The sequence below is a fragment of the Centruroides sculpturatus genome, unplaced genomic scaffold, assembly GCF_000671375.1.
Source record: "Centruroides sculpturatus isolate CEXI.00-Female unplaced genomic scaffold, Cexi_2.0 scaffold1, whole genome shotgun sequence".
Lineage (NCBI taxonomy): Eukaryota > Metazoa > Arthropoda > Arachnida > Scorpiones > Buthidae > Centruroides > Centruroides sculpturatus.
In genome coordinates, this window is record NW_019384326.1 from 1,581,315 (window position 1) to 1,602,677 (window position 21,363).

At 33.7% G+C, this 21,363-nt stretch overlaps 1 protein-coding gene across 1 annotated transcript in view; it reads right to left on the reverse strand.

The window, feature by feature from the left end:
- Positions 1 to 16,064, reverse strand: part of LOC111627456 (protein draper-like) — a 59,926-nt gene extending 43,862 nt beyond the window's left edge. The window contains exons 1-2 of the mRNA XM_023371031.1: positions 15,981 to 16,064; positions 6,184 to 6,366 (exon numbers count right to left, since the gene is read on the reverse strand). Of these exons, the coding sequence (XP_023226799.1) occupies positions 6,184 to 6,186 (3 nt within the window). The 5' untranslated portion in view covers positions 6,187 to 6,366; positions 15,981 to 16,064. The remainder of the gene's footprint in view (positions 1 to 6,183; positions 6,367 to 15,980) is intronic.
- Positions 16,065 to 21,363: the final 5,299 nt, after the last annotated feature.

A 21,363-nucleotide genomic window follows, 5' to 3' on the forward strand; every position in this document is an offset into this window, starting at 1 on the left:
ATTGTCTCTGCATGAATTCTGCAGTTCTTGTAACATTGTCAAAGTGTAGTGGTTCTAAACTCACGTTCTGAAGGCAGAAAGTGATTTAAGTGTTCACTTTCCGACGTGAACGGATTGCCAAATTTAAGACAAGCCGGTCGAGCCGAAACGTTGGATGCTATAAAAGTTGAGATGGATTCAAAACTTACTTCAATTTACTGTTCAGTACAACACCAACTTGAAATGGTTCGAGTCAGGAGATTCACTTAAATTCCAGGCACTTTTGCAGCTTACATGTAACTAAGGTAAAGCTTTATAAACTGTGTATTCTTTATTTATCTCAAATCATGGCGTAGAAAAATTAAGGCACACCTACCTGATTGTTACAGAATAGTACCTATCTCCTCTCACAAGTCAGATATTATCACGTCTCCGTTGATTACTGTACTGCGGATGCTGTAAATTTATATAACTCTTCGTAGTTTTGCAGTGGAGAAATTAATTAATGTAGTGTCTGCCAAGATAAAAGAAATGGGCACAAAATGCCAGAACAACATCTTGGTTAGTGATGGAGATGGGCAGAAAACGTTGCCTCATCTGAGGAATTTCCTCCCGTGGCACCCAGCGTGCGCACGTCCATGGCTTTTAATGCACGAGGATCTTTTCCTCCATCCGTTCCACCCGCCAAAGTGCGCGCGCTTACCTTAACATGTCAATTTCTAACCACGTGTTGCATCATCTGTTGTATGCTGTATGACTATCTTAGCTGTTGTATGCTGTATGACTTTAATAATTAATTAACAGCAGTCGGCTCTCAAAAACATTAATTAATAAGGAAAATTAATTAAAATAGATTGAAAATTCTGCAAAAATTTTGAAAATTATCTTCAACGCGCTCCAAGGCTCAATGTAATCGACATCGTCGCCATATTTGATTCAAAACAGCATATCGATTGAACGTTATAACAACAAAAACAATAGTAATTGCCATCAAATCTCACTTAAATAATCAAATATTTTAAAAATGTATTAAATTAATAAATTGTTTTATATGTAAAGCGTTAAATTAATTTATAAAAATTCAGTTTTATACCGTTAATAATTAATTTTTTTTTTTTACAAACTTTATAAAAGGAACGTTAAATAGATGAAAAATAGACACAATTATACTTTCATTGTGTGGAAAATTGTAATGAAAATAAAGGGGCGGTGGTGACTTTTAGATAGTGTGAGGCCCTAGACAAGGGCGGATATGCTAGGCCCTTTTGTTGTAAGTTTATTTAATGTAAAGCTCGTATTCACATGATATTTGATAATTGTACAAGTACTAGAATCCTAGCTAGCACTGGATTTCCAAATATACACTTACAGTCGACCCCCTATAACACTACTGATTATTCCGTTTTATACGAATTCCATGTTGTACGAGTCACTTAGATTTTACAAATACGCGAGCCGTTCACAGCCCGGCACACGTATTTGTAAAATCTAAGTGACTCGTACAACATGGAATTCATATAGAACGGAATTATCAACAGTGTTATGGGGGGGTCGACTGTATTCATGCATGAGGCCCCTAAAAACAGATTCTTTTTGGCAAAGTCCAAAGTAGTTCATGTTTAAAACTGACTTCTATTATATCTAATGGTGAGTGTAGGTGGCAACTAGCTAAGAAAACAAGTCAATGGCAGTCAGTTTTACATAAAACGTACGTCATTGACATTCTTACTTGGCTGCTTGCCACCTACGCGCCCTCACAAGTTCAAGGTGTTATGAAAAATGTAATGCTTCTATTCCCCTCAATAAACTCTAGAAACTGTACACTGTACGCTATATATTTCAATTAAAACGAGGAAATTTCTAAAGTTTCGACTCAGACTCGAACCCGAATCCTATAGTACCTTTACAGCTATGGAGGACACATCATTGATTCTCATTTAAAAATATGTAAGAAAAATGGTTTAATACACGAAAATCTGAGCTATAAATTACATTAAACATGCGGAAATTTTTAATTGTTATGCAGTAATTCATCCATAAATGAAGGACGTTTCATGCAGATTATTTCAAGCGGGATACTGCAGATTTGTAAAGTTTTAGATGTGTGTCATGAGATTTCATTCATCCGGAGATAATGCGATTATTCTTTTCACGCAAACAGATTATATATAATTCAGTAGAGCGGAAAGAAATAAGTAAACATATTTAAATGCATCAAAAAACCTTAGAAAATTTAAAATTTCGGAATTGGTATATTGCATTGGATTAATGGATAAGGCGACTCAACACACTAGAGATCTATCAAGTGGAGTGTCTTCCTGGAGAACTTTCTATAGGAAATTGGCCCCCTATTTACATGTTAGACAAGTGAGAAAAATCCGGAAAACCATACGTTGGTCAGGCGCAAACCAACGACATAAATAATGTTCGTGGTTTTCTCCACTCGGCATCTAATGGGCCACGATGGGTGGTGCATATTTTGTATTAAATCTTGACTTAATTCTTACTATTTTTCATACTCTTTCCGTTATGGGCATTAATTAAGAGGGCTTCTTTTGCGTGCCCTTATAAGCTCGGCTATACTCAAAATGGCGACTTCGGATGATGATGGATTTAGTCCGATATATTGGTTCCACCCTTTTGCCTCTGTAGGCACAGGCTATAAATTTCTAGAATACCACATTTTCTGAAGTAAACTAAACGTAAATGCTTCTGATACTAACTTAGACTTTAATTTTAAAACGTTATATGAATATACTGCTCTAGGCTCGGGCCTACTGTGCCCATTTAGAAATCCGACCTTGCAACATCAAATACAGTAAGGTATAATGGAAAAATACCTTATTTTCGGGCAATGACATTCCATAACTGGTTTTCGTAGTAATGCTTCAGCGTTACTACCAAGTAATAGGACCTAATAGAGCATAATGCTTAATTGCTGATCGTTCAGACTTAAAATTTGATTAATGAGGCCTTTCGTGTAATCATTGTACTTATACCTGACTACATTTTTTAGATTCGGGGCCATCCATTAATTAATTAATTACGTGTACAGTTTATGGGAGTGGGAGTCGAGTTATTAGCTACGTAACTGTTTTAGTGGCATACGAATTTGTTTTTATATGCCTACTTACTAGTTCACGTGAGGCTTCTAAGAATATTTATAGAACTTTTTAATCGTTTCTTCAATGTGAGGGGGGTCGGTGACTTGCTGTACACGTAATTAAAGGGGAAGAGATTTATCCAAAAGGGGTCAAAAAATGACTCAAAAACTGTACACGTAATTAATGGACGGTTTCATAACTGTATAACAGGGGAAAATTATGGGAATCGGTCAAAAAACTGATCCTTCAATAAGTCATTGTGTCCCTTATGTGTTGTGTGTGTGTGGGGGGGAAGGATTTTGTACATCCACTTTGAAGCGTAATAACTCCTGTGAAATTTATCGAAAATATCAGAAATTTTGCAAGGAGGTTTGTGTATTAGGGGGATTAATGATATTAAATTTTGGTGGTTAAAGGTCGAGGGGGTGGGTAGATAGAGGAGGTCACGTGTCGTATCTCGAGTGGGTCGAACTTAAGATTATATTCGTTATTAGAATTTACAATTTGTTTTTATAAACCTCATATATACCCTTAAATTAATCTTTTTACCATTTTATAAAAATTAATGATAATAAAAGTTTTAAAATAAAATCTCGTAACAGATTGCGCCACACGCAATTTTTAAATGTTTTGCCGGGAAAGTTACGCAACTCGTCGCTGGATTTTTTTTTTAAAATATAACTTCGGCCATATTTAGATATTCTAATACTAAAATTTAAAGCTCAATCAGAAATCTTCCCTCCTGACAGTAACGTGCATACGACAAGTAAATTTACAGCACGGATAAAGATTTAAATACAACGAAATTACATTCGTTCCTTTAACCTTTGAATTTTGAGTTAATTTTAGGTCGATTATCTCATATTTTAAGGGAATTATTTTAAACACAAGACAGCAAAAACCAGTTTCATTTTATATTGAAGTATGCATGTTCGGTCGATGAGTCAACAATATAATACCTTTACTTACAGTCAACGTGTGTGGAAACAGGTAAAACTCGACGTTAAATGCATTTAAGGAAACAAATTTTAGTCATTACTTCATAAATTGTATACTTTTACTATTTTCCTGGTATTTTCCACTTTAATACAAGACAAATTAATAAATAAATAATAAATAAAAATAAGTAGGCCTGCAAAATACAATAAATTATTTTGCAGGGAATAAAAGATTCTATCCCCAAGGGCATAATTTTTTTTTCCAATATTTAATTTTATATTTTCTATATTTTATTTCACATGGAAATTGTTTGCGTACATCAAAACAATACATTAAGTTAATTAGCTTAGAGGCAAACTCGAGTTAATTTTTAATAATAATAGACAACAATTTTTTGAACTCTTCTGGTCTGGTGGAGACCAAGAAAAACGGCTTGCTTACAGAGCCCATATAACGTTAATGGGCGTTTATAACAGTCCTAGCAATGGGCTTAATTGATAGGTTTGGTTTATATGGTTACTGCAAAGTTGATACAGTAATTAGATACGTATAAGAGGAAGAATTCTTCATCTGAATAATGCTATGCTAATGATTCATCTCCAGAATTGTATATAGCGGTTGCAATAAACTGCTTTTTTTAATATTTTGAATTATTCTAAATTTTCCGTAAACTTTCTTCGTGAGTTCTCATTAATTTAAGACTATTTGGTTGCTCGTAATCATTACAAAAGTGGAAACTCCAGTAGTAAGAAGAGATTTTGTAAATACATAACAATACTTATGTCTATAAATAGTCTACTATAACTTCTATACATCATTCTCCACATTTCATGAGTACATGCAAGTACTAAATTTATTGCATTGAAATAAGAGAATTTGGGCTCGAAGCCGGTCCAGACGCACTAGTATATCATAGTAAGTATGGATCATCATCGTTCTCCATCCTATATTTATGCTGTTTGATTCCTTTACGGAGGACATCAGCAGTAGACAACACGCTGATGTTAACTCCCGTATAATTGCAATAGTGTTTATGTCATAAGTTTTGTAGGCAAACGTGGATTTACGACACCCCTTTTATATAATGTGAAACCCGTATCGCCATGATACATGATATTGTATAAGGTCTAGGATCTTAAGTATAGTGGGCTCAGTGCATTAACGATTGGATTGATGGAATAATGGCAAAGAGAATGCCTCCATGGAAATTTTTTAATGAAAAGTTGGCTCTATATAGGTGTTACAAACGTAAAGAAAATCCGGAAAACTCCACGTGGCGAGAAGCAAACCCAAGACCAACTACAATCAGTGGTTCTATCTAATCGGCCACTGGTGGGCCCCCCAGTGCTCAGTGGTTCTATCCAATCGGCCACTGGTGGGCCCCCAGTGCTCAGTGGTTCTGTCCAATCGGCCACTGGTGGGCCCCCAGTGCTCAGTGGTTCTATCCAATCGGCCACTGGTGGGCCCCCAGTGCTCAGTGGTTCTGTCCAATCGGCCACTGGTGGGCCCCAGTGCTCAGTGGTTCTATCCAATCGGCCACTGGTGGGCCCCCAGTGCTCAGTGGTTCTGTCCAATCGGCCACTGGTGGGCCCCAGTGCTCAGTGGTTCTATCCAATCGACCACAAGGGGACCCCAGTGCTCAGTGGTTCTATCCAATCGGCCACTGGTGGGCCAAGTTATGCTTATAATAATCATTTAATCTACAAAAAAGTAAACATCTGTAACGCTTTAGACACGAATTTCAAATAGACTTCAACGTGTTCCATCGCTTAAGAAATAATTTAAAAAGTTTCTTAAGACATTTACGTGTTACACTGAACACGAATTAATTAATTTTAAGTTATTAGAATCACTTTAAGCATGTATTAAGATGAAAAATCATTCAGAAATGATTCTTTCCTGAAAACTGAGATAAAAGTAGAAGGGAAGATGGCGTATGTCCTCAACGTTTCCATTATTTAAACGAGTAGGAGAAAGGTGTAATTTATTATTAAAATCAACAGGAAAAATAACACTTATAAACAAAGAACATATTCGAAAATTTATTATCTAACCTCACAATAAACATCAATAAATTAATTAATTTACGTAAGAGTCGGAAATTAATTATTCGGTCGCAATTAGAAAATACAAAAATGATAAGTAAAGAGATAAGACTTACCATTATGACAGCAATTAATCAATATATAACTTCAAAGGATGTTTATTATCTTTCCTTAATTACGAAAATTCCCAGATATAAAACTTTATGCTGAAAATTGGCTGGAAGCATACGTAAAATTAGCACTTTGCAACCCTTTTCTCAATTGTCAATAGATGGTATCAGTGCATTAATATCTTCATCCTGCCACACAAAAATTTTAATTATAATTAAATTTTAAACACTTTAAATCATTCTTAAATGTTTTACCAAAAGAATTTAGCATGTATTTTTATAAAATATTTACACGTATCGATACATTCAAGTTGAAACGTAACGGCAAAGTTGCCGTTTGACATTTGGGAATAATGCAAAAATATCAGTAAATTTGATTAAAATTGTCGTTAATATTTCTGTTTTAAATGCTATTTTGTAATGAGTTAAAATGACATAATAATTATCTCCTGCAAATATATTTATAACGCTTAAAACGTGTAGAAGTGTAAAAAGTCTCATTCACAACATCATGTTACACGATGGTAATTTGTATAACACGACAAGTAACTTGCCGTAAACATAAAATAAAATGCTTAATTAAGTTTTACAGTGTAAAATAACGTTTGCATAATTTGTTTTGAAGCAATTTAAACATTTGCATAAAGTACTGAAGATAAGAGATTTCACAGAAATGATCACAAGAAATTTCAGTTAGATGTTACTGAAAAATTACTGTAAAATTAAATGCTAGTGTTTGATAACGTAATATACACTCTAATCTAACTATTCTCTAGCTATATTAATTAATAATCTATAAATTATTACCCACACAATATTGATAATACCAATAAAGCTTCGAGGATTCAAAAAGGTGCCAATAAAAGCATTGATGCTACCAAAAAAACAATATTAAATTATTGCTGTAACTATTGTCTTTTTGATAAGTTAAGAACTTATCGCACACTAACACATTTTAGCACAAGGAAATTCGTAATAGATGATATTAGCACAATTAATTGGTGTCTTAAGACATAAATTACGTGTTATTCATTCCAAGACAGTAGCAAAAGTTAATGAATTACGTAAGAGATTATCATATTTCTTTTGAAACAATTAATGGAGATAACAGTAAATGAAATACAAGAATGCTTCTGATAAAAATACCATAAAAAGAGAGAAATTTTTTGAAAATTCTTGCCCGAAAATGGAAGGGGAGGAATATGAAAACGAAATAAAGAATAGGAGGAAAAAAAAGAGAGAAATTAATTTAGTCATAATTTCCTTTTATTTTTAAACGAAAGATTTTTCTTAGAACATTGATAAGGGAGGAAGTAAAATGAGCAAGTCAAGTTAATAATTGACTAATTAATTATATTTAATGTTCAGCTCATTAACATGCAGGAAGTTGAAAGTAAAGCTGTTTAATGTGATAAAATTCGACTTTTTGAAATGTCATAAGAAAAAAAAATCATAATGCCATCCTGTCAAGACGACGTCTTTTGCATTAAAGTCATTGAATTTATACTTAAAAAATCATGCAATTTTTTCCATTGCAAGAAGTAAATTTTATAGTACAGGAGTGGATTTAGGGGGTGAACAAGGTCCAGCTGCACCCACCTTCTAAAGGTTTCTTCAGAATAAAACCGGATAACACAGTTCGTAACGTGACATTCCCAGCACATTGGTGTTACTACTCGCAACTGGAGATTAGGCACCCCCACGTTAGCACTTAAATCTTACTTTGCAACATGATAAATATTAATAGCATAGAATATTCTGTAGAAAGTTCCAATAGCATTTTGGGGTCCTCCTCTCTCGGTATGTGTATACATAATATTGAAAAGGTCCATAAAAATTCTAATAAAATCACTCTATTGAATTTATAATTGTCGTTTACATAAAGCTTTAACACTTAATTTTAAAGTAATTTTTAAAATTCCACTTCTCTTCAGGCCCGTCGAGAGTGGAAGAACTGGAGGTTTCTCCTCGGGTTCCTGCCTCTATAAAATTTATTTTCTGTTAGTAAATATAACATTAAATACGTAATAATACTAAAGAATGATTCTACCAATTTTATCTATTCAAAATCATGACAAAAGAGGGCACAGTAAGGTGCAGAAAGAGCCCGTTATACCCCATATAAGCTTTCGATGGCCCAGCGCTTCTGTTAGTCGAACTTCGCGACAATTTTTTTTAAAATTTCGTACGGGCAGACAACAATACAAACGATTTATAGTTTAGCTTGTACTAAATTAAACTTAAATCGTAAATTAAAAAGTACTTAAGAAGAATTTTATATATAAGAAATTAACACAGAAACTCTTCGGCTTCTTGTATTACTCTTCAATAAAATTCCTCGTGTTATATTACTTTGATAAAATTTAAAAAAAAAAGAAACTATCCAATAAAATAAAAAATAAAATAAAACTAAAGAATTGCATTAAAGAAAATTGTATTTTTTGTTACTGTAATAGTCCATTCGTTGTATTCTACAAGAGCCTATTGGAATATGAAAACCGAATACTTATCGATGTTCTATGTTCCTTTATTGACCATTAAAAACGTTTAAAATACGTTTAGTGGATCAAAAATTTCTCTAAAAAGGAGAATATCTGAAAGTAGAATCGACTATTTTATGTATTGCTTTCCATTTTCGACTTCTCGAATGGCACTTGATGAAGCAGAATCTATTTCACGTCCCTTGATACCTATTGCAGCATCGAGTACCGCACACGCACACACACAATATACTTTCTTTAGTTGCTTCTAGAAGTAATCAGAATTTCAAAAGAAATTCTCATTTTAAATTAGTTTCTCTTCTCTTTTCTTTATTCATTATAATTGCCGAGTGACTCTTGCAATGCTCCATTGTTAATGGCTCTCTATTGTTTTTTTCCCCCTTTTCTCATCCCTCCTCCTCCTCCTCCTTCCGGTTGCTTCTCGTATATAAATAAACGGCTACAAATTTTTGATTACTTGTAAAGTCTGCTTAGCGAAGATGCCGTTCCGAATCATTAAAGATGGCAACACTTGGCATGGGTATTATTAATCACTGTTAAACCGCTTGATACCATAAGTTATTTATTAAACCATGGAAAATAAATTAATATTGCCCGTTTATAACCCGTGTTTATTTAGATTAAGTTGTAAGGAAATTGCTTTGTTTTTTTTTAATACAGACAATTTCAATTGGAATGGTTAAAATTTCTGTAATAAAAACTTGAAGCTGTGGAGGAATTCTTGGAATTATACGATTTTTGCAATCCTACATTCGTGAAATACTGCACGCCTCGAGAGCCTGCAATTGTACACGACTGTACGAATTGTAAACTGAATAATAAATTATCCTTTACCATATAATAATTGCTGGCATCCATGCCCTACAGATAAATACAAGTTGCTTGAAACTTTATACAGGGATGGATTTATAAAGTGGCACTAAACTTAAATAAATAAGAGGCCCCGCCACTTCCAATAAAAGGTAATATACAGGATTTTTAAAATAAATAAGGCCCTAAATGTACGCTCGTAACGCGAGGACCTAAGCTAATCTTAGGTGTGAAGTCAAGACACCACATAACGACTTGTAGAATTAAATTTATTACTCGTGTAATTATATTCCCTTTACAATTAAAACTTCTAACATTTATAAATTATTATTCATTGCGATTTAAAAGGAAATTAACTGTACTTTGAAACGATATATCAATTTCTGTCGCTTCACGCTTCGATTATTTTGTATAAAAATACGCAGAGTAAAGAGTTTTGAGTGCATAAATTCCATTCAATTATTAAAGTACAGGTGTAAATCCTTACAAATTTTCAATCGACATTAGGAGGCCCGAATTAGAACGTGTAAAATCTACATCCCCTCCCTGGCTTAGATATTGTTTATCCAAATAGACGATAATTTATAACACGTTTCATTTCTGGGTAATCTTCCTTTTGGGCATAAGAGGCCCTTCTTCTTCTATACCCACTGCGGATTCGGTCAGGCTCACAAAAGGGATGGCCTGGTAGTGAGAGACGGAAGCTGACCTATACGAGATAAGACCTACCAGGAAAATTTTGGGATTTTTTTCATCTGCTCGGATTCGATTCCGGATCCTCCACTACGGTTCGTTTGGTTTTATTCGTATACAGCAACGCAACACATGAGCAATCTATGGAGGTCCTTTATGGGAAACGTGAAGAAAACCCGGAAAACTTCACGTTCTGGCCTGTTGACCAGGTAAGAACACACGACCAAACTTCCAGCGTTCAGTTGTTCTATCCACTCGGCCACTGGTGGTCACCCCACAGAGCGGAGGGATGACCGGGCGTAGTGTTTAAATATTNGTTTGGTTTTATTCGTATACAGCAACGCAACACATGAGCAATCTATGGAGGTCCTTTATGGGAAACGTGAAGAAAACCCGGAAAACTTCACGTTCTGGCCTGTTGACCAGGTAAGAACACACGACCAAACTTCCAGCGTTCAGTTGTTCTATCCACTCGGCCACTGGTGGTCACCCCACAGAGCGGAGGGATGACCGGGCGTAGTGTTTAAATATTTAAATTGCCCTCAAAAATCCTTAAATTAAACATTTCCCTTTAAATGTTTAAAATGTTTTATTCCATGTTTAAACATAACTTTAGTGGAATCATTCTATCTAAAACCACTGAACTTTGATAGCTGGTAGGGGATTCTCATCTCGCGGTGGAGATTTTCGGGTTTCTTCACGAGTATAACACTTGTAAAGGGCCAATTTCTTATAGAATGCACATCCCTACATGACAATCTGCCGAGGAGGGATGTCTTTCCACGTGCCCGAATGAATAAGACAATGCAACATACGAAAAGGCACGTGTTGCGCTGCCTTAATCAATCCTAAATCAATTCCTTTTCTATAAAATCTATCCCCTTTTTTGTGAATAAGAGTATAAAATATTCAAAATTTTAATTCGGTGCGGTAGATACAGAAAATACTTCTGTGTAACGTTCTACTACGTTATATGCGGGTTTAATCTACTCGTACACGAAGGGAAACCACTGTATAAAATATAAAGCATTCTAATATTTGCCATACAATAGAAAAATTTCCGGATATTGTAACTGGAAATATAATCTGGGACTCATGTTATAGAGCATTGTATGATGAATATAACTCATCCTGGTATATATATATTTACGTACTGTACATCCGCGTGCAAAATCTAAAATGTCTGCATGTAAAATCGAAATTAATTTATCAATATTTGTTTAAAATTATTATAAGAATTATCAACAAATAAGTTAACGGAATTCGCGTGTTTTCGTCATCAAATATTTCCAAAGACGAAACTATAAACACCACCAAAACTATTTTAAAAAAAAGAAATTCAGTAGGGTGGTCCAAAAGTTAGTTAACCGCGTAAATAAGCTACCAGGAGGACTTTATGTGAGAAAACAGACCATACTTAGTCGTTGGGCACGTGAATAAAACTCCAAGTAGCGAGCCATCTGGTGAGGTGAGAACCCACGACCAACGTTTAGTGTCATTTAGTTGGCCACTGGTGGGCTCCTGGACAGAAAGAAATGCAGAAAAGTTACGAGAAATGTGGTAGAAGAACAGCCGAAGTTCCCCATAAGTATTAATAAACAGAAATTTACACTCACCTTTATCAAATTAATAAGTATTAGTGTATAATCTCCCGAAAAACAATACACATCCCTCTATTCGAATAGTACAGTACCTATATATATATATATAATTAACAAAAGGAAAACACTATAATTTCTAAACAAAGCTATTACAAAATCCTATTTTGTATGAACAGCTGCACAAACAGAACACAAACAAAACAGATGCAAATAGTATTTTACGCAATTTCCATACAAAATCGAGCACAATGCATGTTTTTTTTTTTTTTTTTTTCATTTGTTTCTATGTCCCCTTCTACAATCAAAAACTGGTTCAAATCACCTTTCAACGCGTTATGGTCTGATAAATAATGCAGGTATCCCGTCAAAGTATCGAAAAGTCATCTCGTCGACGCATTAACACTTAAAATCATGCAATTGTATAGTTTATAACACTAGAAAGCACGAGCGCAGTAGTGTTTCTTAGTAACACGTCAATAACACCTAGTAGAGTTCACGTGCTTGCTAAAAATACTCACTGATACACTAAAATTTGTAAAGGAGGGATGAATTACTGTTTTATCCCTATTGGTGTATTGTTTTTACGTATTAAAATTAAATATTTCTATTTTATTTTATGATCTTCCAACATTCTGAAGCAAGTTTCGGGGGGCCTTTTTTGGGAATTCTGTTGCAGCAACAGGTTATTAACTTGACTCGGTGTATAAAATAAATATTCGAAAATGTCACCGGTCGTGTCCAAGCATAGAAAGTAGAATTTTTTAAAAGTAAAAGTAATTCCAAGAATTGTATTTCCTTCCTTGTGAATGTTTTATAACTTCCTGTGTTTTTTAAAGACATGAATTATTATTGTTTTAATTTTAAATCTACTTTATTATAGTTTATATTGTTTATTGTTGATAAATATTAAGCAGTTATTAATAAAATAAATCCTTTAGAAGTCCTTCGCACGCGTTAAAAATACTCAATGACGTGTCGTACAGTCGAGACGAATTTTATTATATATTTCGTAAAGTATTTAACCTACTTAAATGTTTTCAAGTAAACTTAAGTTAATTGGTCTTCCGAATACAATAATCCCCAATTTGTGGTCCTGTCTTTAATAACGCGTACAAAATTCGACACAAATCGAACGAAATCGCGTATTTCGGTATCTTTATCGTCGCTAAATTCCCCTAAATATTAGTAAATGCTTATATTTTAATTTTTTGTTATTTCTAACAATTTAAATACAAAATAATTCAAATAAGTACACGTAAAGTGTACAAGTATATGATGCGAAATGACTATTTTTAATTCCCTGGAAGAGTACTAAATTTAGATTTGTCTTCCTGAATGTTAGACGTAAATACAAGACGAAGATTTTACAATGAACTGTTGGATAATTATATAAACATGCGGAAGTTATGGGTGAAGTCATGCAAAAAAAAAATCAAAACCTTATCGCTTCACCATTCGGTATAACGAGGTAAAAGGTTGATTGCAATCGTAAGGTACCGTACAGTTGTTTACAATTCTTCTACGAATATTACAGAATAAAATCTTAACAAGGTAAAACCTGCAACATAACTTCAATTGAACTATAACCCAACGTTATACAGGGGTAAACATGAACATATGCTCAATAAAACTATATATTAATGTTATATAGGGGTTAACCTGAACATAAGCTCGACACACAGAAGGTAAACCTATAACACAGCTTCAATATAACTATAAAATAGTGTTATAAAGGGTAAAGCAGATCAAAAGCTCGTCACAAAGGGGATAAAACCTGCAAAATAAGCTTAATAAAACAATAAATTAATGTTATATAGGGGTTAACCTGAACATAAGCTCGACACACAGAAGGTAAACCTATAACACAGCTTCAATATAACTATAAAATAGTGTTATAAAGGGTAAAACAGATCAAAAGCTCGTCACAAAGGGGATAAAACCTGCAAAATAAGCTTAATAAAACAATAAATTAATGTTATATAGGGGTTAACCTGAACATAAGCTCGACACATAGAAGGTAAACCTATAACACAGCTTCAATATAACTATAAAATAGTGTTATAAAGGGGTAAAACAGAACAAAAGCTGGACACAAAGGGGATAAAACCTGCAAAATAAGCCCAATAAAACTATATATTAATGTTATATAGGGGTAAACCTTCAACAAAATATCCACATAATTGTAAATATACACATAAAATAAGAACAGGAATATAAGTAAACAAATTCCAAAACTATATAGAAACATCTGTTGTAGTAGACAATTTTTAAAAAACTTTAAAAGAAAAAAACTGGCAAAACTTTCGATATTTGAAGGTTGTACAATATTGATGGACTGATATAATATGCAAATTAGATAGAGGCGCACTGAATGTTACACAATTTTATGGCAAACAAGTGGAATTTTTTGCTCCTTTATGCTTATAAAAATTGTCTTTCAAGCATGAAATTACTAAAATATCATTAAGTAAAAGGAGGTGATCCTGTGTATTAAATAACTGTACGAGTAGCCTTCTGTACACATTATACAACGCACAGAAAAAAATTCTTTTATGATTCTATAATACAGTGGAAAGGAAATAAGATCTTTCATACATCAAAATAATGGTTTTACACATCATTATGGTGAATATAGAATTATGGAAATTCAATCTCTACCCTATAGAAGGGGGGCTGCAACAGTTTCATACCTGAAGAACAACAACTTCTACCCTCACCCTCGCTTTAAAGGACACGCATTAAATTACTCAATACGCGTGTGTGTGTCCTTACTTAACAGGTTCAGGAACGTGTCCTATTTACATTAGCAATAACCGATATTGCTCAAGAGTCCTCAGCTTCTGCAGCTTGTATATAGGATATCAAGCAGCGCAAAACCGTTTATAGCGTTATAACGAGGTCACGTATACGTTCAGTATTTAATTACGGAGCCTCTAAAACGCGATCCGATGTGTTTTCTATACACAAAATGAACCGAATGATGCATGGAAGAGGGTGGAGATAGCTCATAAATCTTCGAATGGAGGGTAGGAAAATATCATTTTGGATATTTGCAAAGTGAATTGATCCCTTTATCTCAATTGAGGAAGTTTTCAAAGGGTGTTACTGAGCGATGGTATAAATCCTTTAAATGTTTTACTATCCGAAAGAATCGTGTAGAAATCCCAAATGACTTCGAATGATCCCTAAAAATTGCAACTACTTCTAACTCCTGTTTCTTGCTGATAAAAAAAAGGGGGGAAGTGATTTAAACAAAACAGTTCTAGGAAATATATATATATATATAGAGTAACTGTTCTTTCGAGACAGCTCTCACAGGTATAAATACTGTAGTTGTAGTCAGACAGGATGAGGGAAATATATGCAAAAAAAAGGGGGTGAAAAGGGAGGCAAGAGAGCCGTATTTTACTTAAATTCTTTACGTCGATAAAGTTCTATTTTATATTATTGATTTATGTTAAACATTAAATTTATAAAACTCGCGTGAAAATTCTTCCATTAAGTACGGGGTGGGCCAAAAGTCGATTAACCGTCGTCGAAAGTAAAACGTCTTGAAACTTTGCTTTGTGATTTAGATTCGAACGTAAAGAATAAACAAGATTAACGGACTTTTAACCCACTCTGTGTGTTTAATCTCTACGCAAGGTGTGCAAAAGTCAGTTAACCAAAGCATAAAAATACCTTAAATTACAGTCTTACTTTGTAAGCAAGCGTAACGTTTAATGTTTGGTCCTAAACACAAATTTTTGATAGTAAATTGCAAAAATAAGATGTACAATTCGATTATTTCATAAAAATAGATTATTATTATTATTAAATTTTTTCCCTTCACAATCGCTTAATTGCCCATTAGTACTTTCTTGATTACGTTTAAAAGTAACGATTAATTAACAATTATCAAAGCGCAAATTAGTTTAGGAGCGAATAATTATTATTTTATCCTAAAAATTCTCGTGATTATCGAAAGAAGCACGTCCAGTCTAGAAGTTAACGTTCGAACGAGTCGTTAGTCTGTGTGTATGTACGTGTATTTATAAGAAAACAACTTAAGAAGAGAGGAGTACAGGGCATAGATTCCGATATTAAAACTCCGACCCCAGCGAAGATCGTTCTTATAGTTAAATTAAAGCACGAAAACAATAGGATAAGTGTCGTTAAGCGGTTAAATTAATTAATTAAAAATAAACAACCCCCTTACCGTTTAAAGGAACGTTTAACACTACCCGTACACGTCACAACGGGTGCAAAGCTTACTTTTTACTAACCTTGGAAGCGGTGTAACCGTCCACTTCGTAAATCAACGCACGACAGGATGTTACGCCAAATACCACATCCGATAAGTAAACTATTCGTGTTGCCGCAAACAATAATTACGTCACGAGGGTAGTGTTTTTTTTTTTTTTTTTAAACTGTTGTAGCGCGCGCGTGGTTTGGTACTCGACTCGTGCTCCCCCCACTCGCTCTCTCGCGTTGTTTGGTACTTACTTACTGGTCTCGTGCTCTCCCCACTCGTTCTCTCGCGTTGTTTGGGTTATTTTTTTTTTTTTTTTGAGGATTTTCTAACTCTTTCTCCTCCCTCCCCTCTCACGTGACTCTTCAAGCTCCATTAAGCTCATCCATCACTCACCCCGGTAGTCCTGCAGATAATGACACGTAAAGCCATCATTGGATAATATTGTTACGTCGTTACGATTTTTGGTTTGCTTACGGATCAGCAAACTGAAAATCTTACTTCCAATAATCCTGTCAATGGCATCTGTTCTTGCACGACAGAAAAGATTCACCATTTTTATATAGAAGAGAAAAAGGGGGTAGGAGGGAGAAAAAAATAGGGAAAAATTGCAAACAAAAACTTCATTCTTAACACTTCTTGACAAATAGCAGGGAGGAAAAAGTGAGGGAAGGGGGAGAAGCATTTTATACATAATTTCTGATAAATGTAACCATGGACAATCCATCAAAATTGTCTTTTCTTTTATGATTTTTCAATGGGATTTTTTAAATATTATTTATTTATTTATTATTTTATTTTATTTTTCAATTCTTCTTCCTTCAGCAAAAGGGGGATGTCTGAATTTTAAAAAGAAGAAGAAATCCGGTTTACATTGCTGAAGTGCTTTCAAATCCATTAAAAATGAATTATTTAAGACATGTCCATTCGGGGATTTTACTTCCTTCGACGTTCATCTAAAGTGATATTAGTCCGCTTTAAATAACCTGAAACTAAGTGTTTTCTCCTACCCTAAAACCTCGAGATCTTACGAGTTTGCCCTCTATATGGATACAAACCACCAATACTGATCCTCACCTCACCTCACCTCACCAGGCTATCCGCGTGGAGTATTTCAATTCTCTTCACGTGCCTGACACCTAAACAAGGCCCTATTACTCTACTTTCTCATGAAAAGATCCTCCCCTTTCTCCTTGCAGATCGCCTTAAGTGTTGCCTTGCCTTACTAGACTTTAGGGTTCTTGAATAGGATTAATATTCAGTTTCCACTCTAGTTTTACTTTAATAATGCACCATTATACTAAAATTAAATATTCAGTTGGCTTCAAAGCCTTGCTAACCTTTGAGATTAAGGCTAGTCTACTATCTAGAAGACATGAAAACAGGTAAATAACAGGTATACAATATGTATGAGGAGTGCACGATTGTTTTCATCCAATTTGAAGCTTAATAACTCCTGTGCCTTTTGTCGAAATTTTCTAAAATTTGGCAGGGAGGTTTGTGTATCAGGGGTATTTAGGATATCAAAGTTTGGTGGTTAAAGGTCAACGGGGTGGAGAGATATACGGGGTCACGTGTCATATCTCGAGTGGGGTCGGATTTCACGAAGACTTTACTCGTTATTAGCATTTACAATTTATAATTCAGATAAAACATTAAATAAGCTTTTATAAGTGTGTGTATCGGAATAACAAAGTGCAACAATAATAATTTATAATAATTAAACGTTATGTGTTGATACATCAGCACATTACTTGAAGCCAATTTCATCACTCTATTCTTCTTATTTTAGTAATTAATTCACATTTTATAACATAAAATCACATTAATTTGTGATACTTAGCAATTGTGTGTTACTGCTTTAGCAATTAGATCACACCACATTTGATTTTTTGCACGTTAAATATTACAGAAGCACCCTGCAGGCTAATTAGATGTTGTAGTAAATAGCATACATATCTATTAAATTTTATATTAATTAAAGCACATTATTATTATTATTATTAGATACTATAACAATTGAGGTGTAATATTATTAGTTATTATAACCACAAGCTACATTAATTGTCAGCTAGATAATATGACAGTGAATTGTTTAATTATCACTTAGTCACATAGGCTAATAATAATAAAAGGGTCTAAAATAATTGTTTTAGAGGGAGTTTAGAAATTTTCTGTTAAGAAAAAGTCAAAATAATAAAAATAAAATCATAATTAATTAATTATGATTTTATTTCTATTAATTTGTTGATGAGGGTTGTTGTAATGGAAGCATGCAAACTTGCAAGTACAGTACTAATGATGCTGAAGGAGGGTCTAGTAATGCTAATGAGAGGAAAGGATTAACAATTCCTAAAAATTCTCGTGATTATCGAAAGAAGCACGTCCAGTCTAGAAGTTAACGTTCGAACGAGTCGTTAGTCTGTGTGTATGTACGTGTATTTATAAGAAAACAACTTAAGAAGAGAGGCGTACAGTGCATAGATTCCGATATTAAAACTCCGACCCCAGCGAAGATCGTTCTTGTAGTTAAATTAAAGCACGAAAACAATAGGATAAGTGTCGTTAAGCGGTTAAATTAATTAATTAAAAATAAACAACCCCCTTACCGTTTAAAGGAACGTTTAACACTACCCGTACACGTCACAACGGGTGCAAAGCTTACTTTTTACTAACCTTGGAAGCGGTGTAACCGTCCACTTCNAATCTAATTACAAAAGTACCTAGTAACGGAAGTAATTTTTTTATATTGAAATTACTTGGCTTCCATGACAGGAAGCGGGGGAGGAAGTCGGAGAAATTTATCAATTTTGTGATAATAACAAGCAAAATATATAAGAATTTCTTATATAAACCATATACAGTAAGACCTGTATAAAACGGAACCTGCCTAAACCGGAAAGATTCTTAGGAACTCGGCGATTTTCTGTGTTTAAAAAGAAAAAAACAAACCTGTTCAAAACGGAAACCTGCCAATATTCGAGTCCGGTTTACACAGGTTTTACTGAAAGTATGTTTAGGCAGTTTCCTTTTTAGACAGGTTTAATTTTATTTATATATTTCTATACTTTTTCTTTACAATTTAAAGTATTTCATATCCAGTTTAATACCTTCATAAAGCTGCCAGTAGATATATAAATTGTATTTTTTATTTTTTTTTACTGTATTTTTTTATTATGATAGATGTAACTTGTCTAGTTACCAGCTTTCTAGTGTTTTATAAAATATATATATATATAAAATCACAGAAATTTAAAATAGGGCTATAGCATCATATGTCAGTATATCGATAACCATCAACTATGTTGCTGCTGTCAGTTGCAGTAGGAGTGGAGGTCGCCATTTTGATTTATGGATGACTGAAATTGCAATATTGTACTGTACTTTTCTCGCTCGTGAAGTACGATATTAAATTTCGAAGAAAATAAATAAATAAATAAATAAAATGTGTAAGAATATTTAAACTGCATTTTGTTATTTTTTTAAGTTAGGATTTCATTCATGGTGTGGTGTTGTTGTATGAATGTTCTTTTGGAAATTTTAAATTCTTTTGTGTTATTTGGAACAAATTATCATTCTGTTCCTTTTGCAGTAAACTATTTTGTAGTTTATTTTATTAAATTCTTATGTAATTAACTAAAAATATCTGAGTAAATTCATATTTATCTACAGGATCTTCAAAATAAATCTTTTTCAAACGTATTAGAATGTATGGATGACTGTTCTGTACGCAATTTATAAACCCTTTGGCCGATCTGCATCTAGGTGTAGTTACTATCCAGGATCTTCGGAGAATATAGAATATCTTAACATTACAATCCTCCAATCTCTATACCCTTATTAACTGCTAAACCCTTTGACCGATCAGGCCCAAATTTTTCATAGTTACTCTCTAGGACCCTCTGAAAATATCGGTTACCACGAAATCCGAACAACCCGCTCCTTCCCCTTAAAATTTCAAGTGAAAAATTCAAGATAAATCTATCAAAAATTTTATTTTTTAGAAAATTAAATGGATTTAAATGAAAATTGCCAATTAAAATATAATTAATGAACAATTAAGTTTTCAAGATTATATTATATATACTTTAAGTATAATTTATTCTAGAGAACCACAAGCGCTGTTTATAAAACTGCAGCTTGTACTTAAGTAAATACTGTTTATTAACTAAAATAGCACTCTACATGCTACTACAATAATAAAATATTGTAATAGAAGATACACGTACGCCTCCTTTCCGCGAAATATCTGTAAATAGAAAGGTGCAAGATGCTTATATTCAGCAAATATTCAAGACGTAGTAGATACTTTACTCCGTCCGTCAACTGTTTGCAGAAAGCGCCACTTGGATAAATAATAGCGCTACTGTCAATTGATAAGTAGAATCACCATGACAACCGAAGAGTAAAGCCGTTCTTCTGTCCTCTCTTCCCTTCATCCTTTCGACTTTTTGTGTCTCGTGTATTGTTATACGCTTCTTCCTCCCGTGTGAAGTGCCTTGATTCAGTTTCAATAGTTTACATTCAGTGCAAAACTAGTATACAGATAACACTAGCTAGATAATAGTGTTAACAATTAACTTTGAAGGAATATAATGGCCATAATGTCTTAATTTTTAAGTATTTTAGAGTGTGTCGATCGAATTTAAAATACAAAATTATCGTATTCAAATAATACACCACTTGAGAGTAGTACTGGATAGAAACGCGCTTAAATCCTTAATAATTCTATCCAGTCGTAATATATTCTAATTTTAATACTTTTCTGCACATCTAGAAGCCGTTTGGTTTAATTTCAGACCTCACTTGACGAATTTCATCAACGAGATAGTGAGAAACACGAAAATAAATTGAAACCAGCTCCGTCACGTGCCATGTTGTAAATTCCACCTACTCGGATGACGTAAAGATTGGGTATAAAACTGTAAAAAGCATTTGGCTAACCCCTATGATGTGGTTAACTCGTAAGCCTCCTAGCAATATGTAAGCCATAGGTTAGTGCAGCAATGCCCATACGTAGCGCTTTCATACTGTTAACTTTTTTTACACGTAGGCAGTAGCCAGGGCTAGTGGCATATGGAAAAAAAGGGCAACTTCCTGAGGCTCCATTAACAGGAGGCCTCAAACCAATCTGTTATAAGAAAATAAGAAAATCCTGAGCCGAACGAAGTTATAACGCCCTACTGATCAGGGTGGTTGGGACTATGTGACTAACACCCGAATGGGGAATAATGTGCTGTTATAAAAGGCATGGTGAATCTAATACCTTTGTATTATCATCAAGGTCTCTATTACTATGTTTTTTACTATTTATAGAGTTTTATATATATATATATATATATATGATAAT